The sequence below is a fragment of the Anas platyrhynchos genome, chromosome 1 (genome assembly GCF_047663525.1).
Source record: "Anas platyrhynchos isolate ZD024472 breed Pekin duck chromosome 1, IASCAAS_PekinDuck_T2T, whole genome shotgun sequence".
Lineage (NCBI taxonomy): Eukaryota > Metazoa > Chordata > Aves > Anseriformes > Anatidae > Anas > Anas platyrhynchos.
Window position 1 is genome coordinate 144678060 of NC_092587.1, and position 26543 is coordinate 144704602.

Below are 26543 nucleotides of genomic sequence, written 5' to 3' on the forward strand. Positions count from 1 at the left end.
CAGTTTTATTTCCCGACTTTGACTTTAGACGATAACAATCGTTTGGAATCGTCTGGGCTGCTGTAATGCCCCAGCTTTTCATAACCAGTGTTCAGGCATATGTTTGCTGAAGGGTGAATCACAGGCTCTGAAATAGCTGTCTGCTTTCATTCCAGAGGAACGACTCCAAACATTGTCAAAAACCAGGGAGCGTTTGATCTCTCTATACAGATACAATAACGCAACATTGTGAAAGCTTCTAGTCATTTAAATATAAAAGCACAAGACAATGTTCAAGGCAGTGTTGAAATAGAGTTTAAATACACCTCAAAAATTTACATATTTGACAACTTCAATTTTTTTCAATTACCAAATCTGAAATGAAAACAAAACTCAAGTTCTTTATGCCTATATAATGTGAAACCTTATTTTAAGGCATAGGAGACAAAAGGAAGACATCTTTACAAGCATCTTCTGGTTGCATACCAATAATGCCACCTACTGGCATGATAGATGATCCAAGTTTTCTTTTTGATTAATTCTGAAGTTAACCTACGAGCTTTAATTTCAATATAACATAAATACCATTGACTCCCTTTCCCTTCCACTCAACCAGGTATTTTCTTTCACCAAATATCCTTGCAAGTACGGGGCAGGATTAGAACTGAACAGTGTCCTATTTAAATACCAACACTAGTCTGACTGTAACAACAGGGACCAGAATGCAGTACTTTTCTTCAAAATGCAACCTCATGGAAAAACATTTTTTCTAAGTCTATAAAGTTTATCGCCAAATAATTTTTTAGAATGCACAGACTCGTGAGGAAGTTTTACTGGTTCAATTCCTATTAAAAGTTTTTTCCATTCCTCCACCACATACTGAATGAATTCTGATTATAATTATCAGTTGAAGTCAACATACGGGGTGAATTCGAGCATTTCACGTTTAAACAATTAGCTGGGTTCATATTCCAAAACAAACCCAGGAATTAATAAAACTAGATTTAAAAAAAAAATGGTAACAGTAATAATCCCAGAATGGAAATAAACTAAAATAACGAGTAAAGCATCCAAATGAGATTATCCTTGCCTTCTATCTTGCCTGCAAGAAGCAAGCAATTACAATCGAGTCACTTTGGAAACTTACTCCATGATTAAACTGCTCTTTTAATTCTGTCTTGGATAAAGGAATTTCTCCTTTTTATTATTGCCAGGAGGAGGGATAGAGCTATAAATCACACTATTTCTTCACTTGGTGTTTTTAAATTTTCATAAACATTGTTTCTGATTACAAATTAATCTCAATAAACCCTCGAATTATGAACAGCTTATGCAAATCCCACTCCCAAGCACAGGGTAACAAGCGATGGAACAGGCCCTGTGTAGTGTTCTTAGCAACTGAGGCCTCAGGGAGAAAAATGCAACTGGGTACTTTGGTATGAGCCAAGGAAACTTGCATCTGGTTCCAGTGGGATTTATCATTCCTCCACAATGTCATAAGCTGACAACACAACAGCACAGGGCAAGCAGCAGATATAAAACCATGTAGCTTTATTAGCTTATCAATGAAAGGACATCTGGACACACCGCTACCTTTTGCTGTGGGTCAACTCATTAGCAGACTCTAGCAAAGCTGCATTTTTAAAGCACCTGGCATTGTTCAGGATTTCCCCAAACAAACATGTTTACATCATCTCTTCTTCCCTTCCCAGACACTCTCTGCACATTACATTGCTGCTTCTCTCCTTAAGAGGGTTATAGCAGAAAATCACCTTCCTGGTTACCGAGTACACCAAAACTTTGTGCCAAACCAAACACTCTACACCAAACCCCCGCAATTGTGCCACTTTAACCCTACCAGGCTGCAAGCTCAGCAGACCTGGCACATAACAGGAAAGCTGCACTAAGATGCAATTTCACACCTCACCTCCTCTCAAAAAAACAGGACTTCCAGGAGAACACAGATCTTCAGGACCTCCCTGGAGCCAAATGTACTGGAAACCTGCATTAGCAATACTTCTTCACTGACAGACTGACAAATACTTGAATACTAAAGAAATTTATTACAAATACATTTGTATCAAGAAGAAAAACTAAATGGTACATTTTCTGAAACTTTCATGAGATCTGGGAATCAATATGGCCTCCTATCAAGTTGATGTAATTGATGTCTCACTCCACTGATACTTTTCCAAGATTCAACTTTGGGAATCTGCCTTCCAGAATAAATTCTCAGTGGAGAAGGAACAGAAGTGGAGAGAGAACCTTCAAGTGAGCAGAGCTAATGGCATCATCCTAACACAAAAGAAAAACTTGCACCTTGCTTGAGACACTTGACAGCATGCTGTTTTTTGGGGGGCTAAATGAGGTGCTGCACTTCATTAATGGAAATACATTCCATTAATATAAGTGAATTTACACCCAGCTACTTCTGAATACACAAGCTTCCAGCTCATTTCCACTGATACCTCTTATTGCACACTAAAGATGCATTTAAAGCAAGAAAGACATCTTTGAAGCATTTTCTAGAATGGTGTTTTATCTCCATGACAATTTACTCAATCACATGCTTTATGCAAAACAGATGTTGTGAAGTAATTTTTAAACTATTTTCTCCTCATAAATGAAGTCAGATCGTGCTTTAAAAATAAAAGCTGTTAGTTAAACCAGCACTGATGAATTAGAAGTAGTTCTGTAAGTTGTGAAAAGAAACGATACAGGTTTGTAGGAACAGGACATAGAAGACTACACCTAAATTCCCCTGAACTAGACTACGGGTTAATCTGAGAGGATGGGGGGTAATCCAACTATGCATGAAGTCAATGGGCTTGTCAACACTAAAGTTTATGAGAACATCAGACAAGAAGAAGCAAAACAACTCAGACCTAATAAATTTCTCCCTACTTAGTACAATTTACCAAAGCGTGCCATCTGTCACACGGGAATAAAACAGACTTAGCAGCATTTGGAAGCAACAAAGGAAAATGGCCATCCCACCAAAACCTACCCTGAGATGAATGTGACCACAAATATGATGTTACACAGAAAAAACTGGCACCTCCATGAAAGTATGACCAACACTTACTTCACTTGCAGTCATATATACAATTTTGGACACTTGTGTTCAGGAAGGTTGATAAAAAGCACTAAAAGAGGCTCAAAGACTGACCACATGGACAAAGAGCCTATCTGATGCAAAGTCTAGAAAACAATGGCTAGATGGCTTGTCAAACTAAAGACTTAGGACATTCAATTGTTCTTAATAAAGAGTAGGCAAACGCACTGGAGAAAACTATTAAGCTGAAAAATAACACTGCCACCAGCAAAATGAATAAAATGGCAAAAATATACTTAACTGGAAATCAGAAAATAATTTCAGAGTCTCACTATGGAAACAACCTTCCCATAAGAATACTGGGAAGAAAAATCTGATTTTGATATGTAGCATAATCAATTTAGAAAAGATTCTATTTAGCTGTCTAGAACTGCAGGCACTGGAACTCATCATGCTTCTGTTTTTTTCCCCCCAGTTATACTAATTGTAACACACAGCACACACAGCTCTCCAAACATTTAGATACTCCTAGTTTTTTGAGCGTACATGTCAAATTGAAGTGTTGTAGCCTACATTTTATAAAATTGCTTAATTACATTACACTATCATACAAGCACAGCCACTATCAGCAAGTCCAAAACAGTTCTGTTCCAAATACCATTTCAGATAGGTACTAATGGATGCCCTATCATAAAACCTGTCACAGCCCATTTTAAACTGTTACACCCCTGCGTTTTCCTCCATTGCTAGTACGTACTGCCCCAAATGCTGTTTTAGGCCATCGTGGCCTTTATACTTATAGCTATGCTACCAAGACCTCATATGGAATGACAGTAAAACCACAACTGAACTTTGTGCTCAGTTTATAGACAATTATAAACCATAACAAAACCTACAGTTTGTTTGCTGAGTACACAAGATATAACTTGAGAAAAGCTTTACAAAGCTATGCTAAGAAAGTATTTTAAAGCCAGTAATAAGCATAACAACTAAAAATCAAGAAACAGGCTTACTAAAATTGTGTTCTTACCTTTTCCAGGACTTAGGTTTTGGTCTATAAACACCTTAAGCTCTCCATTGGCTTCAATTAGTCCAGCCTATTAAAGAAAGTAACTTTTATTACATTTACAAACACTGATAGCCTTTTATTGTTAAAGATGGAAGCAATCACACAAGAAGACTCTGCTGACACTATTCAGTTCCTCAGAAATCTGCCACTAATTGTACTGTTTGTGGCAGAGTATTTCTCAACTTTAAAAAAATCTGTTGATTTTTGTAAATACTTATTCTTAAAAAGCAAGGAAAAAAGCAGTTTACACCTACCTAGTTTACACCTACCTTGCTATTTTGTGCCCTAACAGCATACATGCACTGCCTTCAGAAACGGCTGAACACCCCTATTTAGAACCACTGCCGTCTGTGATTACACCTTTTGCTATGTAGGAAATATTACCCTGTTAATAATGTTACAGCAAAGACAACAGAGGTGGTAAAGAGCACCTTAAGACATTTTAACTAGGAAAATGGCATTAAAAAGTAACACTTTGAGCTTTTCATTTTTTTTCTTTTTTTTAAAGATCAAACTGCAGAGCTCTTAAACAAAGGATTACATACAAGTGTATCAAGTAATCATCATCCCTTGAGAACACTCATAGTGGAAATTTAAAAGATAATACTGGATAGAAAAAACAAAGCCACAACTCCTTGTTATCTCCAGACAAAACAGCCCTGAAAGAATAATGAACACAGGACAAACAGACTGTATCCATTTAGAAAGAACAGCAAGGAAGTCAACACTTGTACTTACCAGAGTTTAGCAAGTGGTGTTCAGAGGGTGAAAAGTCCCTAGCTTTATTTTCTACATGGCCTGTACTTGCAGGCTACTGCACATCTTCAAGATACAGTTAAGTGGTCTGCTGTCAGTCAGCCAGCAGCAAAGGTTTCCCTGTAAAAGTCTACCTGAAGAGTCCTGTTTGTAATTTGCCAGAAGTTCAACAACCCAAGCGAGCCACTAGAGGATGCTGTGGTGCTGTTACTATCCAGGTGTATGGCAGCAATGGATCCTTACGATGTAACTTTACAAAATGGGAAACTTTCTACAGTCTTCTCTCCTCAATGAAAGGAAGAAAGAGAAAGAAGACAGAGTGCTGGGCACAGGCTGGGAAGTAAGAGGAGAAATTTTGTGAAGGGAAACAAAGAGCAGTGTCCTATAATAGCATGGCAGAGATGAGAACCTGGTGACACAGAGGAAACTTAAATGAGTAGGTAATGAAAGTGATAGGTAAAATGAAGAGCCTGTAGCATTTGTCCTCCTTTCTCATAACCTTCCCTCTCCCAAAATAATGAAATAGTCTGGTTTTAATGAAACGGCAACAACTTTCTGTTATACAAACAGCAGAGATTCAAAGGCAGCTCTGCTGCCCTATTCCCAGGCACCAGAGCTGACATCCAGCAGGCTCCGTCAAAGAAAGATGGTACTAATCCATATCACCTGCAAAGATGTCACTAGAAACGCATTCTGTAGGACCAGTATAGGCAACAGGACCTTCTAGAACACTGGAACTCAATGCATTGAAGACAAAGCCAAATTTTAGGGTGTTACATTATACTCCCAATTCCACCTCTGTTTCACAACCAGCGTGTTAAACCACACAGGAAGTGCAGCCTTGTTGTCATCGCATTTTTTAAGTGCAATCCTTCAGTTTCTATTCAACAGCAGAAAGAAGAGGTTTGTAGTCCGAGGACTCCTGCCATTTCTCTTGTCCATAAGAATCAAAAACATACCAATGACAACAGAAAGACAACAAAAATATAATATAAAAACTCATTACATTGAGTTTGTGATTAGCAGAACACCCAGAAAATGGCTGGTTTAATCTGTAATGTCTTTCATCATAGAAGGAGATGAATTTAAAGCTTTTGAATTATTAAATCCATTCATCACTTTAATATGCAAAAGCAAACTTGCACTGAGCTTGCATGTCAGTTATAGTGATGGTCCAAAAGTTTGAGCAGTGAGCTTGTTCAGCAAATTCAAGTACTAAAAGCAAGTCACTGCTGAAACAGGTATTTCAATACTTAGCAAATCAGGTAATTGGGTAATCAATTATTCTTCAGTCCCCCATTTTTCCTGAACTAGAATGATCTCCAATATAACCATTTCTATTAATTCATTTTATCCTTAACCAACCAACACATTGTAGTATCAAATCACCAAATAAGCTTCACGTTTTCTTCTACATAATTAAGATACACCATGAAAACTCCCAAAACCTACATTCAACTCTAGAAACACAATCTAGCATTACACAGGGTCAGGTTGGTGCCACATATCCTGAGGATCATGCTTCTGTGTGACTGAAATTACACAAGTCACTGACAAACTGGGAAACACTGGGGAAAAACACTGCATTTCAATCAACAGTAGAATGCAATTTGGGAAAAAACAGAACAGCAATCACTGGAGAACCACCAGCAAATTGAAGAAGACTACAACAGTTACAGTTCCTCCACCTTGCACACCAGAGTCTTGCTGAAGGTTCAGTTCTGGCAGCTACATGGCTGGAAATGTTCGACTCCTAAGTGTGTGCCTAGGAAAGGCTCCAAGAGACCTGCTTGGAAAGAACACTGTCAAATCCCATAATGAATAGCACCCCCAGCTGCTATTATCCATAATGAAAGTTGATTTCATTTCTAGTGAAATCCTGCTACTCTAGGCTCAGTATGCATTTCATGATCCTGGTTATATCGTTTCATTCTAGATTAGCAAAATTTATCACTATTTAAGTCTCTTCAAAGTCACTAGCTTTTGGGGATAGAGAACTGAAAAGCAAAACTTCCTGCCATACTAAGACCCAGTATCTTTGGTCTAAAATAGAACTACTAGGCAAAAATCTCTCAGTGCATAATTCACAGAAATTCCCACTATTTTTCAAGGTAGGTTATTTGGGAAGATAATCCAGGATTACTCCTCCATAACATATCTAGCACAGAGCAGTGCTCTGAAGAAAGCAAGAAAATAGAACTCTGAGGGAAATGTGACCGCAGCTACCCTTAGGTACACAACAGTCACAGATTTACAATCAGCAAAAGAAGTATTTGAGTATTTGTTTGTTTTCTCCAATAAAGAAGTAACCTTCTGTCAAGTAGCATTTAAGCCTTTGCTGATGGGACAATACACTTAGTTTTCAGGCCTTATCAAGGTACTTGTATCAAGGTATTTTGATTTTGTTTTCCACCTGATAACATTAAAGGAAGTTATGCATCTTGAAGTTGAGAATCATGGGAAGAAGAAAAGGAAGAAAAAATATGTTAACGTCAGGGCTGTTTGAAATGCTATCGTGATCTTAATATTTGATTCCAAAGGCTTTATTTATTATCTGTAACTTCACAATTTGAAGTTGCTTTCCTCTTCAAAGAGATGTTGGCTGTGTATCCTTCTGTAAGATACACAAAGAAACCTTTACTATCTGAAACAGGTTAACAGGTATATTACTCTTTCTGCTTTTCACATTTCAAGAAAATGAACAATAACGTAATAAAAATAGCTTCTGGTGCTCCACATAACATTTAGCTGTAATGATTTCAGTTCTGAACAAAAACTTTGATCTCCTCCTTTGTGGAGAACACAGGTAGAAGGTTAAAGACCACTGGGTAAATCAGTAAAGCTGCTAATTTTAACTGTGGATGCTAAGTTTGAGTAGAGACCTCAGCTACCACCTAGGATCTATCGTATCACATTGTTCAGAACCTCTAAGGAAAAGAAAACAACTGAAGAGCTAAACATATCACTAAGTTAGGTTTGGCCACCAGCAGGCAAATGGAATGGGAATTCTATTTTTGTTTTGTTTCTAAGTAAAAACTGAAAAACTGGAAGTCAGTCAATTGGGAAGTAATCTTTTTGCTGGGACTAAAGTAAACCTGAAACAAAATTTGCTAGAAATGTAGAAACTTTTGAGACTTCAATATCTTACTAGCTAGCTAATATTTGTGATCTCTGAAGTTATGCACTAGAAACTTAACACCCTTACAATGAAAATAACATTTCTTCCCCAGCTTTCCAGACTTGCAGCTCTTTTTCTTTACAAAAAACTGGCATAAAGTTATTCACTACACCTTTAAACTATAAAGAGAAAAGTCTAAAGCAGAACATGGACAGAAGGACAGGGAACCTATAAAAGCATGACCGGGTATAGAAGCTTGACTAAAATGAGACTGAACAAGTACATGTCCTATGTCTGTCAGGCTTAACCTGAGAGGAAGGTCACCCCCACCACACTGAGAAGCAAATACAGGGAACAGAAAGCTGCTTTTGTGCCACAGAAATACCTTTTCTGTCTTGCTCCTAGGTAAGTGAGCCCAATTTGAAGCATTCTTTGTGTTTTTAATTATGCTCTGTGAGAAAGAACTGAAACAAGAGGGGGAAAAAAGTTGAGATAAATGGAAACAAGCATTTGCCAAAAGGTATTTCTCAGAAAGCTTTAAGTTGCTAACTGCAGATTAAGACCTCTAAAATGATGCACAGGACTGGGTGTGACAACAAAACATCAGAATTAGGTCAAAATACACAACATTGGTTAAAGCACAGGAGTCAGAATGGGACAGAGAAACAAGCAGACAACATTGGCACTGGAGGGGGAAGACACATGAGCTAGAAAATCAAATGGAAATGACAGATGAGGTGCAGAGGTTAGAGAAACTGGGAGTCTCTGAAGAAGTACAGGAAACCCAACTCATGAGAACCGAAGAGAGTTTAAACAGAACCAGGAGTTTGGATCCCATGCAGAGAAAGGAACAACACAGGAACTGGGAAGGTATTCTCACCTTCCTATTCCAAATTAAGCTATGACTGAAAGGGTAAATAAGCTGGCACTCAGCGTTGCAGTAAAGACAAAACTAGGGAATGGAAAAATTGGAAAGGAAAAGTATTCCCATTAGAGCACATTTCCTCCCAGAGCATGTCAAACTCACAAGGAGGATGCCTCTGCTGTCTGCAGGCATTTGCAAAGTCAGCTAGTAAAAACACACGCCTCTGGTGCAAACTGCACCTAGATGACCACCACAGAATGACAGGCCCTGGGATCTGACTTACATGACAGGCCCCATGCCACACCATTTTACTATGTGTCGCTTTAATGACAACGTAGGGGGGGAGGTCGCCTTATGTTATTATCAGGAAGCAACACACACACAGAGTGAAAAATTAGCACGGCTATGAGATGGAGAAAATTTATGATCAGGAATAATGCTGCTTAAACAACTTCACTTCTCTCCCCCCTACCCACATGCAGATGTTACTCGAAACAAGATCACACACACAGAATCTCTAGGTTGGAAGAGACCTCAAGATCATCGAGTCCAACCTCTGACCTAACACTAACATGATCATACCCTGTTTTTCCCATCAGACTCTCATCTCATTCAGGGACTGGAGCAAGTATGCTGTGGGAATGAATCATTATATAACTTCAGGAGCCTGTTTTTATGGGACATTTTTCACAGAAATTAAAAGGCAATCAAGAAATACAGTAGAGCACTGCAGGAAAGGAAAGAGGGTTCTTAAATTTAAAACATTTGAATTTCATTTTGCAAATGAAGTGAGAACTATGCCTCACTGTACAAAGTAGCACAAAAGAACTTTCAAAGTCAGGCTATGGGAGTCTGATCTGGCAAAATTCTCAGATGCGTTACTTCCCTGCCTCTGAGCAGCCTTCATCAGTGACAGTTATCATACCACATCCTCAGCTCACAGCAGCACCATGAAGATAAATGTGCTTGTCAACCACTTGGCAATGACCTGTACCATTGAAACAAGCTTCCCAAAGAGTAAACTGAATTATTAGCACCTTAACCTATGCAAGGTGTAGCCAAAATGCTACACATTAAAAGACCTGAATCACACAGAAAACCATGAAGATTAATAAAAATTAAACAGGTTAGCAGCTTGGTTAAGCAGTTAGTCTCTGCTCTGAATACATGCCCCACTGGTACTACACACATGCTGAACCCTGATCACAGAGAAAATGACACCTGAGGGAGTCTCAGTTGTGGAATATGTCAGGACCATTAGCTTTTCTTTGGCTGTTTTTCTAAACAGAGTAACACCCCTAGCAAAGATTAAACGAAGAATTCATTTTGAAGAGAATCAAATAGTGGCTCAATCTAAGTAGTCACACAGATCAAATATACCAAAGGAGTTGAAATTATTATACTGGATTGTTTCTTAGGGTAATGAATTGCCCAAGCGATACAATCCTTGCATGTGTTAAAGCTGGAGCCCCCAAACTAACTGCAAAGCTATAAGAAGTAATACTGAATACAGGATTCCTAGAGTATGATCAAAGCCATGGTTTGCCGTTTCTTTGATCGTTTTGCAGTAGAAAATCCCAAATTGTGTCCTCTTGTCCACAGTATCACACACGAAGAGGTAGCAGCAGCTGCCATTTCCACAGCTAGCTCCCAGTGCTGTTCTAGATTTGACCTTAATAGACTTGTTTTTCCAACCAAACCAAAGTCTTTCAAAGTAGTTTGTTCAATAGCATCTGAACACAGCAGAACTCAAGTCACGTTAAGCAAGACTTGTTCCAAAGCCATTTGCCTCACCAAGTTCCCTATCAGTGCATTAGAAGACTACAGCAGCCCACACCATTTCCTCCTAAGTCTGTGTAACCATTACTGCGTTACAGGGAGGCTTAGCAACTGTAGCGTAACTAGACAAGTAGCTGGCAGGCTTTTGGGGGACAGACCACTGTCAACCTTTAAGATCAAGTTGTTCATTCACTGATAAAAACTTTGAGAATGTTTAGCAAAGATTGGCCCATTTTTCCCTCCCGCTTTCAATTACCCGCAATAAATCTCCGTTAAGTGATATCCAAAGCAAGCAAATACAAACACTAGTCCCTAGTGTAACTTCACTTTTAAAAGCTGGCATTTTTGCTCAGCTTGTGAAGATATCAGCACACAGTATTTATTCAGTAATGCTACAAATAAATAAATATAGAAAGCCACTACCATTAACTACACATACAATTAATAAAGATGCTAAATACTTAAAAGCTATAGTAAAATAACTTATTTCTGCAAATAGTGTAGCAAGGTGATAGGTAACTTCAGAGTTGCTATTTGCTGTTTAATAAATACAAACTAACAAAGAAAGTAAAAGACGCTCTTATTGTGTAGTTACAACCCAGAAAGGAGAGTTTAAAGATCATTTTCCTTCTGTGTTCTTCAGCAAGGCCTATTTTAAAATATACTAACAGCATTTGAAATCCTACACTGAGATGCCTTTTTTTTTAATAAGACCTGATTTCATATTACTTCATCTTTAGTTTACTAACCTCTGAACATGTCAGGACTGACTAAAGCCAAATACAAATAAATTAAGATACCAAGAAGTCACTGAACTACAACAGTACCAAAAAAGATGCACAATCCACTTGAGATCCACTAAAGGTCTGATTTATCTAAGATGTCTCACTGCTATTCCCAGTACATAACCAAAAATAAACATAAAAGGAGAAACACATGCTGGTATTTTAAAAGGAAGTCTGCAAAACGTTTTGAAAGGTTTTCAGTACTTTCTAGATATTCAGAGTACATCATGTAAAACAGATTCTCAATCTATTCCCTAATTCCATTAGGATCTTTTTTTAAAGATATCCCAAATGTAACCTTCTCTTACCATGAAGACTTGCTCAAATGTGTGATGGACACGCTCCACATGAAAGCAACCAGAAGTTCAACTTTTGGGGTGTTCCTGCAAATTTACTGGTAGGGAAGCAAAGACCTACAGATCTTTCCCTATATTTAGCACACCTATTGACCTATCAGGTAAGGATGCTTTAAGAAACTACAGTTTGCTGTTTTCTGGTTGTTTTTGGTTTTTGATTTTTGTTTTATGTATCTTTTGCTTAAATAATATTTAAATAATACCATGAAATAAATCCATTAGATGAAATTACATACCCAAATGTATTCTGAATACTCAATTAAAATAAGCCATCAACTGTAATCCCTGTATCTCTAGAGCTCTGAAACAGTGATGTTAGACCAGGTGCTGAACTTTGTGCCAGCAGAACTTCCTCCACTGTGTCTTTGGGATATACACATGTGCACAGGGTTTCCTTTGCAAAGTTTGATATCTGGGCTGTTTCTGGTACTCAGACATTAATAAAGGCACCGTTAAACACTGAAGACAGACAGCATGCTTTATGCAAACTAGAGATTAAGAGAAAAAGCCCTTAGAAAGGAATTCAAGAAAATGATGGCAGTAAAATAAAATTTTTAAAAAATAATCCCATTTTAGAACGAGTTATCCCAAACCATTGCCACCTATGAAACAGTACCATATGAGAGCTTTCCAGATGAACAGCTCTCAAAGATACTTCAACCCACGAGAAGTTCTGAAGCCTACCACTGGTGTATTACTTCAAGAAGATTGTGCAGTTGAAAACTAATTTGTTGTTTCATGTTCTTCATTAACATTTTTTTTAATTCTTTTTCATGACTGCAAACAGTCATGAAAAGGTGAATAACGGAAACAATCCTAAGCACCTGCCACTAGGTACAGAGTATTTATGTAATCAATGTATTTCAATACATGCAATTTTCAACTTCAGAAGGAACCCTACTCATTCCTTTTGTCTAGTCCTATTTTTTCTCCCACCTGGCTGTAATACCATGCATTGAACAGCAGATTTCTAATAGTTTCAGTGCCTGAAAGTGACCTCTGCTTCTTCTCTTCCATTGTGTAATGAGTCTTAAGGAAAAGAACCACAAACTTCTCTGTATGGCTGCTTGAGGGGCCTCAACACAGTTCGCTTGCAGCAGAAGTGGACAGGAGGAGAACCAGAAACAGAGTCATACCACAAGTTGGATCTTCAGCTACAGTATAGAAGCTGTTAATTGAGTAGTGGTGGTGTATCAGCTAACCAATTGATACTAAAAAGTATGTATCATCTGAATTTTCAGGTGATTCTAATATATGACTGAGCACAAAAATGGTCAGCAATTAGTTCTCAATTATGCTGGGCCCCAGCAAGCTAATCCATGAATCCTGTGAGCAGCACAAGTCAGCTGAGCACCTTGGCACGTTCGTTTGGCTCCTCCAGCTCCTGCCTGCAAGGTGTCACATCTGTAAAAGTAGTGGAAGAGTTTATAGGAGACCCAACAAAGACTCCGAGAATTACACTGATTATCCAAAAAGAGGATGTGGCTAAGCTGGAGTTTCTGGAGATGCTCTGCACACAATGACAACCTCTATTTCAGAACAAGAAACTTCCCATATGCTGTTGTCCAGTGCTCTCAAAGATGTACACGGTGCAAATGTACACATCAAGCTGTGCCCAACTCTACTGACCTTAGCTGAACACCAGCTGTCATCCTGCCTCTGACGAGCAGAGGAACAATCCTACTCCCATGGTGCACACATTCTTCAGATACTGCAACCACTGTTCCCTCATCCATGCATGATTTTTTTCCCACTGTTTCTTTAAATTGGATAAAAATGTCAAGTCTTTCTAGTAATTAAGCTCTTCTGAACTGAATATGGTACTCCATGCCTGGTTCTGTTTGAACCCGTTCTCAGCTGCACACAATGCTCACACACCCACAACCAGAAATGGCTACACTCATTGCTGTTACCAGACCCCACTGGAAAATGAGTTTGCTCCTTTTTCCTTCTACATTGATTGCTTTCTACATCTCCTACCCTTTATGTAACAGTCCTCCAAAATATAAGATTTGGCATACCCACAAGTACTTCAACCTTCACAAGCTGGTATTTATCTATTTATGTTACTGTCAATGTATCCAGCTATAAGATTAGTCTCAATTATGCTCTTAAACTCAACCTACATGCTCCTAATTAAGGTGCTTTCCCTGCCCCCCCATGGATTCCTGACCCTGGCAGAGGAAATCAAATAATTTTGCCAGAAATCAATGCTTCGTTGCTTATTTTCCCTTTATTGTACACTCTGAAGAGCATTAGAGGGATACGTTTTAAAGTAATATTTAACAGAATTTAGACTTTGGTCAAATATCTCGTAAACATTATCTTGCCAGCTTACCTGATCAGTACTTTTGTAATTACTTAATCCTTTTTAAAACCATTTTCTTGGGTTTGCCAGTATTCTCCAATCGAGCTCCCCTTTTGTTCAATTCTCCAAAGAAGCTGCCTGCCATCTTTTAATAGGTACGTAACCTTTCAAACAGCTGTCTCAAGCGGTAGCTCTTATAAAAGAGGCTTCAGCAGAAAAGCTGGAAGTGAGCAACCCAAGGAAAAGAAATGCTTCTTTTCCTGTAGCAGGTGGGAGGAGGGGTTAAGTAGAGGCGCGTTATCTAGTGGAGCCCTGGCTCCACACCTTCCTCTTTGGCGGGGCCGCCTGTTTCACCAGGCGCCAGAGCAGGCACTGGACCCAGCAGCACAGAGCGAGCGTGGCACGCACCCCGAGCCCGCGCCCACTGGCTGCAGTGCACCGACGTGTGCTCGGCCACGTAAAGGCCACCTGAAGACCAGACTTAGGGTATGAGCAGCACAACCCGTCCTTACCACAGTTTAGCCATTTCAGCCCTGAGGACAAAAAAAGGAAGGAAGGGGTGGGGGCATTCATCAACTGTGCCATCTTCTTCGCCACGGCATCTCACAGTCAGCGACTGCACTCGATAGGTGACACAGCAGAAGCACAGGCCGCTCATCACAGCAGTATTTCCAGGTCAAAATGTGTAAGTTTACAGTGGAGCAGGCCTTACAGGCTTAGTATTCCGAAATTTAGTGGTACTTTATCGCGATTAATTCCACTGTTTCACGAGGGAAAGAACTGGGACTTGGGACAAAAAAAAAGAATTATTCTTCTTTTCCCTTCTGAAAAGAAAACTATATATACATACCAATTAGCACCTTTATTTTCTGGCATTAAATGAAACCTAAGGCAGCCCATCATCAGACTGGGAATTTAAAACTTCCCAGCTTTCATTATACATTTTAGACTTCGTGTAATGGTGGGCATGCAATAATCCACAACAAGGTAAGCAGTTCACCTTTCTTCCCTGAGGCAGGATTATATATATATGTGCAGAGGTTTTTAAGAACAGGTTAGACAATCCTTCAAGATTTCATACTCTCTACCTACCCTGTTCCAGTGCTCAAGAACACTTTAAATTTTACCTACAGTCTGACCTAATTATCACTTTTCCATATGCAGCTCATGTTCTACTCTTAGAAGACACTGATAACAGCTGTTTGTCCCTATCTATAGTATCTTCCTCCATTTCTGAAATTTATTACCATGTACGTTATTTGTCCCTTAACCATTCTGCTTTGTAGAATAAGCTAGAACTTTCAAAACTGAGGCTTTTCCTTAAATGTCTTACTCTCGTTATGCTCCCACAGACTTTCTAGGACCTTCATCTGGATATCCAGGTGCCAGAACTTCTTCACGTAGCTGATCTCTCCTCCAAATGGCGGTATTAAACAAATGTGCTCTACTATCCCCATTACTTTGAACTGCTGCAATTTCATCTCCTGTTCCACCACTCCTCTTTCGTTTTCTTCCCGCTCATGTGGCCTTTCATTCCCTGAACCCTGCTATCTGTACCACACTTGGCCACCCTTATCTTTTACAAGCAAGCTTTGAGTGACTATGTATTTCTGGTTGCGTTTCTGCAAACTAAGATATTTTTCAGTTGCCTCTAAACAACGAAAATTCTCTACAAGATTAATTTCTTAAAACAATCACTATTGCATGGTAATTCTCACTCTGTGAAAGCTACAACACTTCACATTAGATCATACACTGCTGTTTAAGAATGTCAGCTTGTTTACTTTTGCTTTTGTTTTTAAACTAAGTGGAGATATATTCTAGTTTGCATATGGAATAGTATCTTGTCTCTTTTTCAATAGGGAAATGTGAAAGCCCAGCTGCCTTAGGTAGTAACAATGAACTACACCTTAAATGCAGAACCTGTTTAAACAGTTTAAAAAAGAAAAAAACACTGGAATGGGTAAAGACCAAGTTCAGGAGGTAGGCCACAGAACCAGAGCCACTAATCTTGAAGTGAATGGTAATGAAAGTCAATGATGAAAGTCCTCAAAGCCTGTTCTTACTGGCACTAATTAGCATTTTTGGTAGATGGAGATGAAATGGTGAACACACATGGAGACTTCCCTGCCCTGGATATATCATGTTCCATCAAGCAGTAGAAAGGCAATGCTAGCCAGCAGCGACACTTGCGTTGTGACTTTTGTCAACAAGTAACAATAGAACAGTTATCAACAACAACCGCAACACCCAAACAGAATATTCTGGGGGCGTTTTGAACCCCAAGTCATTTTAGTGTTCAACATGAATATACCTAATGCCAACAACCGAAGTGCTTTTATGGGGACAGCGAATCCTTAGGATTACTCTGAGACAATAGCTGCAGATCTGAAGCTATGCTGCTACATCTAGAGGGAAACATAGCCCTGGCTTGATGTGCAATGCACAGAAAGTAAGTTACACATATTCACTGATGTCAGCTATTATAAAGGATGACCTGTTTTGCTTCTGTTAATAAAAACAAAAGCAAAAACATGCTATTTGCTATGCTGCTCCATGTGACGTGCTATAAATATACTTACATCTTTTGCCATGTTACCAAAGACTAGAAACCAATCCTCTTAAAATCTTGATGGCTGCAGGACACGGAGACAATGATGCTATTTTCTAGAAAGCAAGAAAAGCCAACATCAGCTCTAAAAAACAGGAGGAGGGAAAAGTTTGTTCCCCGTTTAAATCAGCGCCTACCCCCCGACACGTTCTGCTTTGGGAAGAAAGAAGCGTTTTTGAGGAGGGGAAAGTTTTGTGCCAGCACCGGCCGGCCCCCCCAAGCCCCCCGGGCCGATCTGACACGTGGGGCGCGCCGCCTCTGGGAGTCGCCCTGGCGGGGCGCCCTTCCCCCGGCCGAGCCCAGCGGGGGCAGCGCTCCCTCGGCCGCCTCCTCCCCACCCCCGTTGGCGGCAGCAAGCAGGCCTCGGAGGGGGGAGTCGGGGACGAGGACGTCTCCCCCGGGGGGGCCTTCAGCACCTCCCCCCTTCCTCCTTTTCTTCCTCCTCCTCCTCGCAGCGGGCGGCAGAGGCTGGCAGCGCCTCGGGCAGCCCCCCTTCGCTCCCTCCTTCCCTCCTCCCCCTCCGCGCCCCCCGCCCAGGGCCTCACCACCCGTGCTTAGCCCTGCGCCTCCCTCCTCCTCCTCCTCCTCCTCCTCCTCCTCCTCCTTCTGGCAGCCAGGGGCCGCCCGCATCGCTTGGGGGGCACCGAGAGCGAGGACGAGAGACGAGGGGGGGGCACGACAGCCTAGGAGAGCACCCCCGCGGCTCTCCCCATCCTCCCTTCACCCACCTGAGCGGCCGAAGGCGGAGAGCGCCGGCTCCATCCCCCAGCCAGGGAGCCGGAGCGGCACGGGCAGCACCACCACGACCACTAGCAGCACCAGGAGGAGCAGTACCAAGAGGAGCAGTGCCAGCAGCAGGAGCAGCAGGAGCAGCAGGAGCAGCAGCACCCCAGCACCCGCCGCGCTGCAGCGGACGCTCCCCACTGCACATGTGCGGCGGCGGCGGCGCGCGCGGGCCCCGGCGGGAGGGAGGGAGAGGAGGGAGGGGGCAGGGGCGGAGGGAGCCGGCACCAACGCTCCCTGACGAGACCCGGGGGGGGGGGGGGGGGGGGGTTGGCGGCACCGCACCAACGGTCACAACCGCCCCAACGGCCGCCGCGGGGACCCCAGCGCGGGTGTCCCCCGCGCTCCCTTCCCCTCAGGGCTTGATGGGGCGAGGGGGGCGCTGAGGGGGTCCCGCTGCGGGCTGCGAGGGCCCCGTCACGGCCCTGCCCCCCCCGCGCCTCACGCAGCCGTGGGCTCGCCCGCGGCCCTCGCACACCTGCGCGGCCCCGCCGACGGTTGGAAAAGGGGAGGGAAGGGGGGGGGGGGCGTTAATAACCCCCTCCACCCTTTTTCCCTTTTTTTATTTTTTTAAATTATTTCTATTATTTTCGCCATCGCCGCCCGTTAGCCCAGCGGCCGCGGCGGTGGCGGTTGGGAGGTGACGGTTGGGAGGTGACGGTTGGTTGGGGGGGGGGATTGAAACTTACACTTTTGTGCGTCCCACCGGCGTGACGCTGCGCGCTGACGTCACGGGGGTGTAGCGTGCCTTGCACGGGCACACGCCGAGCGCTCCGGGCCGCCCGCCCCGCCCGCCCTCCCTCCGCGGGCACGAGGGAGGGCAGCGAGCATGCGCGCCGCTTTTCGCGCCTTTCCCCTCGGCGCCCCGCCTCCCCGCGCGGGAAGCGCTGCGGGCGCTGCGTGCACTGAGTGCGCTGCTGCTGCTGCTGCTACTGCTGCTGCTGGTGGCGGCGCGCGCGGAGGGCGGGAAAAGCGGCGGCGCTGTGGGGGCTGCCCTAATGGCGGGTGGGGATTGGGGGGGGGGGGGGGGGGGTGCGAGGCTCCTCAGGTGCCTCACGCCCGGCGTCTCCACAGCCCGGCCGGACCCCCTGTCACCGCCCTGAGCCCTCAACCACCCCCCTACCACCAATGTCACCACCAAACCATGTTCCCAAGCACCAGCCCCAACCTCTCCTTGCACACCCCCAGGGACAGTGACTCCACCACCTCCCTGGGCAACCCGTCCCAGTGCCTGACTGCTCTTTCTGAGCAGAAATGGCTCCTCATTGCCAACCTGAACCTCCCCTGGGGCAACCTGAGGCCATTCCCTCTGGTCCTGTCACTGGTTACCTGTGAGAAGAGGCCGTCCCCAGCTCCCCACACCTTCCTTTCAGGTAGCTGCAGAAAGAAATGCTTCCCAAAAGGCAGCATCTCCTCCTAGTGATGCTGTCAACCCTCCAAGCTATATACATACACACTGAGCCTGTGTACTTAAACTTTTTTACATCTTTTTTTTTTTGAGAAACTTTGTTCCAGTATCCCCATTACCAGAGGCTCCCATAGGTTCCAGGATGGCACCCTCAACAGAGGTATGGGTATGTCTGTCCCAGGGCAAAAAAGGGACTAGAACAAACAAAAAACAAACAAACAAACAAAATGTTTTTAGAAAGGTAATGGTAAGTGACTCTACACAGTTATAAGACCTTTCCTCCAACATGCTGAGTTTTACCCCTGAGACTACCTACTGTCACTTTTTGAAAACTCTCCAGTTGAAAACTTGCAGCCTCTCTAGTGCAGAGGAAAATGGACAGAATCTTTTTATAAATAGAAAGTTGAGAAAATAATTCATAAATGACTGTGATTTTTAGGGCCTAAGAAAACAATACTAGCCTTGTAGAACAAAGGAGCAATAACAAAGGGCAGAACGCAAACCTCATACCACCGCTTTTGCAAACTTCACAGCTCTGCAAACGCAAGAATCAAGTCTTTCTTGACCCAAATCAGTAAAGAAACAGTGATTGAAGACCACCTTATTTAATTACTCAAATTCCTCTATTGACACTTGTGTAATCTCACTGTGTGGAAAAAAATCTTCATTTCCCTGCTCTCTAGGCATTCCTCTCCTCTTGGTCTCTCTAAAGCTTTTTGGAGCTTCAGGACTTCCTTTGTGTTTGTAGTGGTGAAAGACTGTTTGCAGGTTTTGTTTTTTTCTTTTTTTTTTCCTTTTTTTTTTTTATTGTGGCCTGTCTCATTTTAAGTGTGCTTGAAAAGGAGAACAGATCACAACTTCAAACAGCGTCAGCTTGGTGCAACTGTGCAGCAGACTGAGAGAGAGATGTGAAAAACGTGTTTCAGATCATCTAGTCGATAATCAGACACCTGTGACACGCCAGACTACGTGCACATGGATGCATTTTGACCTACAGGCTCTGGAACTGGCAGCCACGCCATTTTCAGATAGGGACCTGCAAGAGCTCCCTTCTTAAACAGACACCTCACACACCAGCTGATACGCGTGTCAACATTTGGCCTCACTGGGAGGCAGTATCTCCCAATTCTCAAACTTCTGCTCTATTTTAGGAGATAAAAATACAGCTTGGCATTGTAACGTTGGACGTTTTGCCATTCTCTGACCTAGGTTTTGTCCCCCAGGGCAGGATCAGCTGCCCCGAGGCCATTCAGATTGCCCAGTTTGTCCTTCAGCTCCAGCAGGAGGGTGCAGTCGTCTCTCATGGTAGCTCACTGTCCTTATGGGCAAGAAGCGTCTCCCACCTAGCAGAGGTAATTACTCAGTGGAGATGGTGGAGCACCAAAGAAGAGCACCTGCTAGGCTACTACCTGAAGCTGGTGGATGCTCTCTTCTGCCTTTCCTTTCCCTCAGGGCAGGTTGGACCACAGGTTTCCTAGCCCTGAGGACATCTTGCTGCTCTTCTTTCTCCTTTCAGGGGTACGGTTGCCTCCTTCATCAGATCAGCTTACCAGTGGATGCCTGGGACTAGCTGCTGTTTACACACAATTGCCATTTCCAGCCAAACTACTAGCACTGCTAGCACGGCTTGCCTCCTGTCACTCACCGGTCCCGTTTCTTCCATGCTTTGTGTTGCCCATGTGCTGGAGCACTGCCAGGAATGCTTACCGAGCAAAAGTAGATTCCCTTCTTAGACAAAACCCAGGAGAGCTTTTGTGGTTAGATTGTTTTGGGTTTGCTCCAAGAGGCAGCAAGGCCAGGCTAGGTTTCCCACACCCTCCATCAAGCATCATCATACAGCACTGATCTCTCAAGCGAGGCACCCTCGCATGCCTCTCTGCCCACAAAGCAAAGGATGTCCAACTATACAAATAAAAGGCACTGTGAGGTTTTCTTCTCATTTTTGAGGATTACGGGAAATATGAATTCTTAAAGCTTTTTAAAAAGCTCCAGGCACCTATGACAGCATTCACTGAGCTACCCTAGGGCGATGCCAGTGTCAACTGCAAGAAGCTACCTCGTAGCTCCCACAGAAAGACTTTCCCACTGAGAAACAAGCACAGCCAGCTTTCTATGGGATGAGACCAACACAGGGTAGTTTAGGGTCAATATATAGTGATCTAACACTGGAAACAGGGAAATGAATCACAAGGTACGATGACAGTCAATACCACCAATTTGCAAACTGTTTTGATTCCTTCTCCCTCATAGACAACAATGAACAAAATTAGCAATTAAGGGCTAACAAGCAAGAACTGCAGTCCTCAGAGAAAGATGCACAAACCAAGCAACCAGTCTCATTCACCTCCAAAACAAAAAAACAACAGAACCACCAAAAAAACAAACAACCAAACAAAAACACAAGATATGCTGAATGAGTTGTTATCTTTCCTTTCTATTCTCTCAAGCTCAGCTTCACCACGTAAATGTCCTTTCATCATTAATGAAGTTTCTGCTTCGCATCAGCTTTTTTGTGTTCAGATGATGCTGATCATTGGATAAAAGAATGAGATAGACCTCTATCCAACAAGCTGAAATAAAAAATTCCAGACAAGACCACCTGTTCTTTACCAAATCTTCAACAAATCAGCAGACGTTCCTCTCAGGGGTTCTGGTTCTCTGCTTTATTTTTATCTCCTTGACACAGAAAGAGTATTCCAGATTACAAGCAGTAAATTCCTGAAAAGCTGCTGCTATATCTAACATGTGCCAATTGCAAAGTTTTCTGCCCATTTTATATACAGGCATGACAATCATTCAGGAATAAAGCCTTCGTTTCTATCCTAAGACTGTGTCATGGGACTACCCAATTTTGACTTGGAATTACGCATGGAGCTGTAACTTACATTTCAGGAAACATTTACAATATCTAAACGTACCTGCAGCTTTCTAGAGGACAGCCCCAACTATCTGGTTGTAAATCAACTTGTGTCTATTAAGATTAGTAATTTGGACTTGCGTTTATTATCCAGTCAGGCAATTCAAGGCTGTGTCAACAAAGTGACACAGGATATTGAGCTCAGATGAAGCTCCTATTGCTCTTCCCCCAGTCCTTAGAAAGTCTAGCCAAGTCAGGTCTGAGTCAAAAATTATTCAGTAAAGAGATGGCAGAGATGAGGCTGCCCATAGGGTACCCAGATACTTGCTCTCCATTTTGGACATGGTGCCAAAAGGACTTTTCACTTAAATCCTTTAAAAGGTAATCAGGGAAAATATGTATTTTATATGTTTCTTAAGAGACATAAACCCTCTTTTTTTCCTTCTGTCCTCACAGGAATTTTCCAGAGAAGTACAAGTAGCCACAACAGTTTATTTAGACATAAGGTTTACTCATCACAGCTGCAATACTTTGTATAATAGTTCTGAGGGCTTACTGACAAAGAGACATAATGGAAACCAGACAGAGGCCTCTGTCATGGTCAATTTTATTTTTTCCCTGAAACATAGGTAGTATGCTATGTGTGACTTAAGCATCTTTCAAAATTAACATGGGGCATTTAGTTGAGAACCTTGTATTTCGGGGAGAAACTGTAGACTAGATCAGTGGTCAGAGTAAGATTTCTCTCCCTAGTTTGTTAAGAAACAAAGTTAAAATTATTTTAGTGGGGCACCTGAAACAAAAGTTTGAGATGGTAGACTTAAACTCTATCATAAAGCTTCTGAATTACTTCTATATTTTGAATACCAGTTATTGAAGTAAACCAAGAAAGCAGTTTCAAATTTCTTTTCTGATACTCATTTTATAATCAAACTCTTTTATAGATTTATAGGGCAGCTTTTGCCTCTGTTTGTCACTGTTCCTCAATAACTTTGGAAACCATTACAAAAGAGATGAAATTGCCATGTGTTTCTGTAAATTTTTATGAAGAATCAGTGTCTGGAGATAAAGCCCCACATCCAGTCTGCAAGAACTCAGTGATGAGTGGCAGTGGCCAACCAGCCTAATAATAAGTACACTCTCTAAACTAGTCCAAGCTGTATTTTGACAAACCCAGCTGATGTCAGAGAAAACAGAGGAGGAAGCTGAGGCTACTACGATCACAGAATGGCTGAGGTTGGAAGGACCTCTGAAGATCACCCAGTCCAACCCCCTGCCCAGCAGGGTCACCTAGAGCACGTTGTGCAGGATGGCATCCAGGCGGGTTTTGAATATCTCCAGAGAAGGAGACTCCACAGCCTCTCTGGACAACCTGTCCCAGAGCTCTGTCACCCTCACAGTAAAGAAGTGCCCCCTCATATTGAGCTGGAACCTCCTGGGCTTCAGTTTGTGCCTGTTGCCTCTTGTCCTGTGCTGGGCACAACTGAAAAGAGACCAGCTCCATCCTCTCGACATCCTCCTCTCAGATATTTATACAAATTAATGAGGTCTCCCCTCAGCCTTCTCTTTTTCGGATTAAACAGGCCCATCTCTCTCAGCCTGTCCTCATACAACAGGTGCTCCAGTCCCCTACTCATCATCGTAACCCTCCTCTGAACTTGTTCCAGTAGCTCCATGTCCCTCTTGTACCGGGGAGCCCAGAGCTGGACACAACACTCCACGTTTGGCCTCACCAGGGCTGAGTAGAGTGGGAGGATCACCTCCCTTCACCTGCTGGAAACACTTTTCCAAATGTAGCCCAGGACACCGCTGGCCGTCTTGGCCACAAGGGCCCACTGCTGGCTCATGGTCAGCCTGCTGCCCACCAGGACTCGCAGGTCCCTCTCTGCAGAGCTGCTCTCCAGCAGGCCAGCCCCCAGTCTCCACTTGGAGTTATTCCTCCCTAGGTGCAAATAAAGACCCTGCACTTGCTGAACTTCACAATTTTCCTCTCAGCCCATCCCTCCAGCCTGTGGAGGTCCCTCTGGATGGCAGCACAGCCCTCTGGGGTATCCGCTGCTCATCCCAGCTTCGTGTCATCGGCAGACTTGCTGAGGGCGCACTCTGTTCCTTTACCCTGGTTGCTGAGGAGTAAATTGAACAAGACTGTACCCAGTACTGACCCCTGGGGGACACTGCTAGCTACAGGCCTCCAACTAGACTGCACAACTCTCCGAGCTCTGTCGTCCAGCCAATTCTCAGGCCTCCTCACTGTCCCCTCATCCAGCCCATGCTTCCTGAGCTCGTTTATGAGGATGTCCTGGGAGACAGTGTCCAAAGCCTTGCCGATACATGATAGAGGAAAGAAGTATAAAGCACGCAAACCCATCCAAAGCTTTGTTAGTTTCGCTACCTGGAGGATAACTTTCATTTTAATTGGCAATTTAAACCCACGGAACATGCATTTTGCTAGCTATTTGCCGGGTATCAAAGTTATTTCATGTGATAGTATAATACTGGCCTAAAGTGTTAATATACCTCTTTTAATAGCACTGTTTTAAACAGATAAAACTCGACATGATTTTGAAATTGTCAGAGTGGACTACAATCTATGAATAAGCTTTCTCTATGATGCTTACGAAATAGTCTTACAAGGCTTATCCTGTTACGTATAATGTTTTAAAGAACAAAGCACTTACATTTAAGATCACATTCAAAACATTATTTTTTTTTTAAATATCATGATACTTTAAGGAGACTAACAATTTATACAATGTAAATGCAAAGTATGAAGTTGTGGAGTTCCAAATACACATTCAATCTGCCATTTCTAGTTTTGTGCAAATTAATTTGCTTGAAATAACTTCAAATGTAGAATATTATCAGCAACACCCAACCTCCAGAGATTAAAAAAAAAAATGACTTTTTTATATCTGCTTGAAATTAGACTTCCCAGATCTACTAAATTTATTTTTGATTTAAAACAAGAAACTGTAAACAATTACTACAACAGCAGTTAGCAACAAGAATGGGTGACAGTTGTCAGTCTTGAAATATAACCTATGCCCTTTGACCTTTTAGTCAAGTATGTAAATAAATACAAGAACTAACACAAATAAAAGCTACCATTATAAGAAAATACATTATATGCTGTAATTTGGAATAAAATCTTATACAATATCGGCTGCATCATTTGGAATACATATTTGCTTAAAACAGCTTGATACTAACAGTTATACTTCTTTGTGTAAAGGACTAGACTTTTACTCACCATCAGAAATGTGTTTTGTGATTAATTTTATACCAGTATACTAAACACTCAAGTGTGAAAATGACTCAAGTCATATAGTAGAAGAAGATACCATAGGCACCATAATATATATTTTTTTCTTTCAAACATAACCTGGTGATGAACCAACAGTAAGAAAAGGAGATGAAAATTAAAAGGCACATTCAGGCAAGAAATAATCAACACAGTTTGCATGATGCTATAGTTAAAAAAATAATTTATACTCTGCATAATTGAACAGATCAGGAACAAATACTCTGGTAGATTCTAATCTGTCAGAGAAAGCCAGTTTTGTAAGAGATGTGCAATTCAAATCAGATCACTCTTTTAGAAGTTGAATTTTGTTTTGTTTTAAGGTCAGTGTAAGGCTTATAACCAAGTGCATGTTAAGAGGACTACTCAAAACCTCTTGTTTTCCAAGTGCATAGAGATACAACGAACAATGAATATATTCTTTGCAAGATGTATTCTTGTACATGTGCAAGTCTTATCAAGTACTTGAGCGTCTTTCGGGTCTTGGAACACACTTCATAATAGCAGCTCTCCACAGGGCAGGGGCAAGTAAAAGACTTAGAGTAGTCACACTCAGAATAAGAAGATAGACCTGAAAATCGGAAATAAAAGCCATTACTTCCCTCCACAGTTACGTGATAAACTAAGAAATGCTTTAAATTTGATGAGATCAGACTTTTCTCAATATTTTCAGGCTGAGACTTTACCTGTCTCTCTTACCAAGTATGCTTGATTACAAAGGCAAAAAAGTGCATGCACAAGTCATGTAATTATCTGTTTACCTGATTTGAACATTCACTTGAAAAAGAAAAAAGAAAAAAACAAACAAATAAACAAACATAATGAGCTCATAGAATAACAGTTATTTACATCTATAGCTGAGAGGTCAATTTCAAAAGCTTAAGGTGTGCTAAAAAGTCAAAGGCCAAATACCACTTTATTAATAAACATAAACCATTCTGGTTTAAAGATATAATGGCAAAGTGTATTACTAATATATACACTATATTTTTTTACCTATCAAGAATCCCTCTAAGTCATGCTGCACATCTTCTGAAATGAGATCTTTGTTACATGTTATGGAAGAGTCTTTTAAAATGGCAATAAGAAGTAGTTTGAGGTCTCAAATATAATTTGAGTGACATTTGGAATTTAGACCTATGTAAACCTGTACAGTAGAAAATGACATGAAAACTGACCCAGGAAAATTGAAAGCCTAAGGGTCTCCAGGCACTCTGGGTGGGCCCCTAAAATGATTCTGTGATGGGTATCTTGAAACTCTATACAAACATATAGTATTTATAACTCCTAATTATATGCAGGAGTAAGCAGGACGATGAATCACCTCTACACACGCAAGTGAACAGCATTGTGTAGATTTTTCACACTTGCTTTATTTGGAATTGGTTCCAGCATTATACAGCCCAGTGCTCTCACAATGGACAGCTCAGAGAGCCAGTAAAGTATTTTTGTGAGCAGAGATACAGAGGGGAAAGCACTTAGCTTTAGAATGTGAGGTCAGTTACATCTCTGT

The 26543-nt window shown here is 42.0% G+C and overlaps 2 protein-coding genes across 4 annotated transcripts in view; both read right to left on the reverse strand.

The window, feature by feature from the left end:
- Positions 1-18309, reverse strand: part of TFDP1 (transcription factor Dp-1) — a 41058-nt gene extending 22749 nt beyond the window's left edge. The window contains exons 1-3 of one of the 3 annotated variants that reach the window (XM_027444619.2): positions 18154-18309; positions 16653-16737; positions 4065-4131 (exon numbers count right to left, since the gene is read on the reverse strand). In XM_027444619.2, coding sequence (XP_027300420.1) covers positions 4065-4131; positions 16653-16664 — 79 coding nt within the window. In that variant the 5' untranslated portion in view covers positions 16665-16737; positions 18154-18309. Of the gene's footprint in view, positions 1-4064; positions 4132-16652; positions 16738-17409; positions 17658-18153 lie in introns of those variants that run through there. The other 2 variants (XM_027444628.3, XM_027444612.3) reach the window with 2 other exon arrangements.
- Positions 18310-21520: 3211 nt separating this feature from the next.
- TMCO3 (transmembrane and coiled-coil domains 3) overlaps positions 21521-26543 on the reverse strand; it is a 33492-nt gene continuing 28469 nt past the window's right edge. The window contains exon 13 of the mRNA XM_027444526.3: positions 21521-25601. Within this exon, the coding sequence (XP_027300327.1) occupies positions 25488-25601 (114 nt within the window). The 3' untranslated portion in view covers positions 21521-25487. The remainder of the gene's footprint in view (positions 25602-26543) is intronic.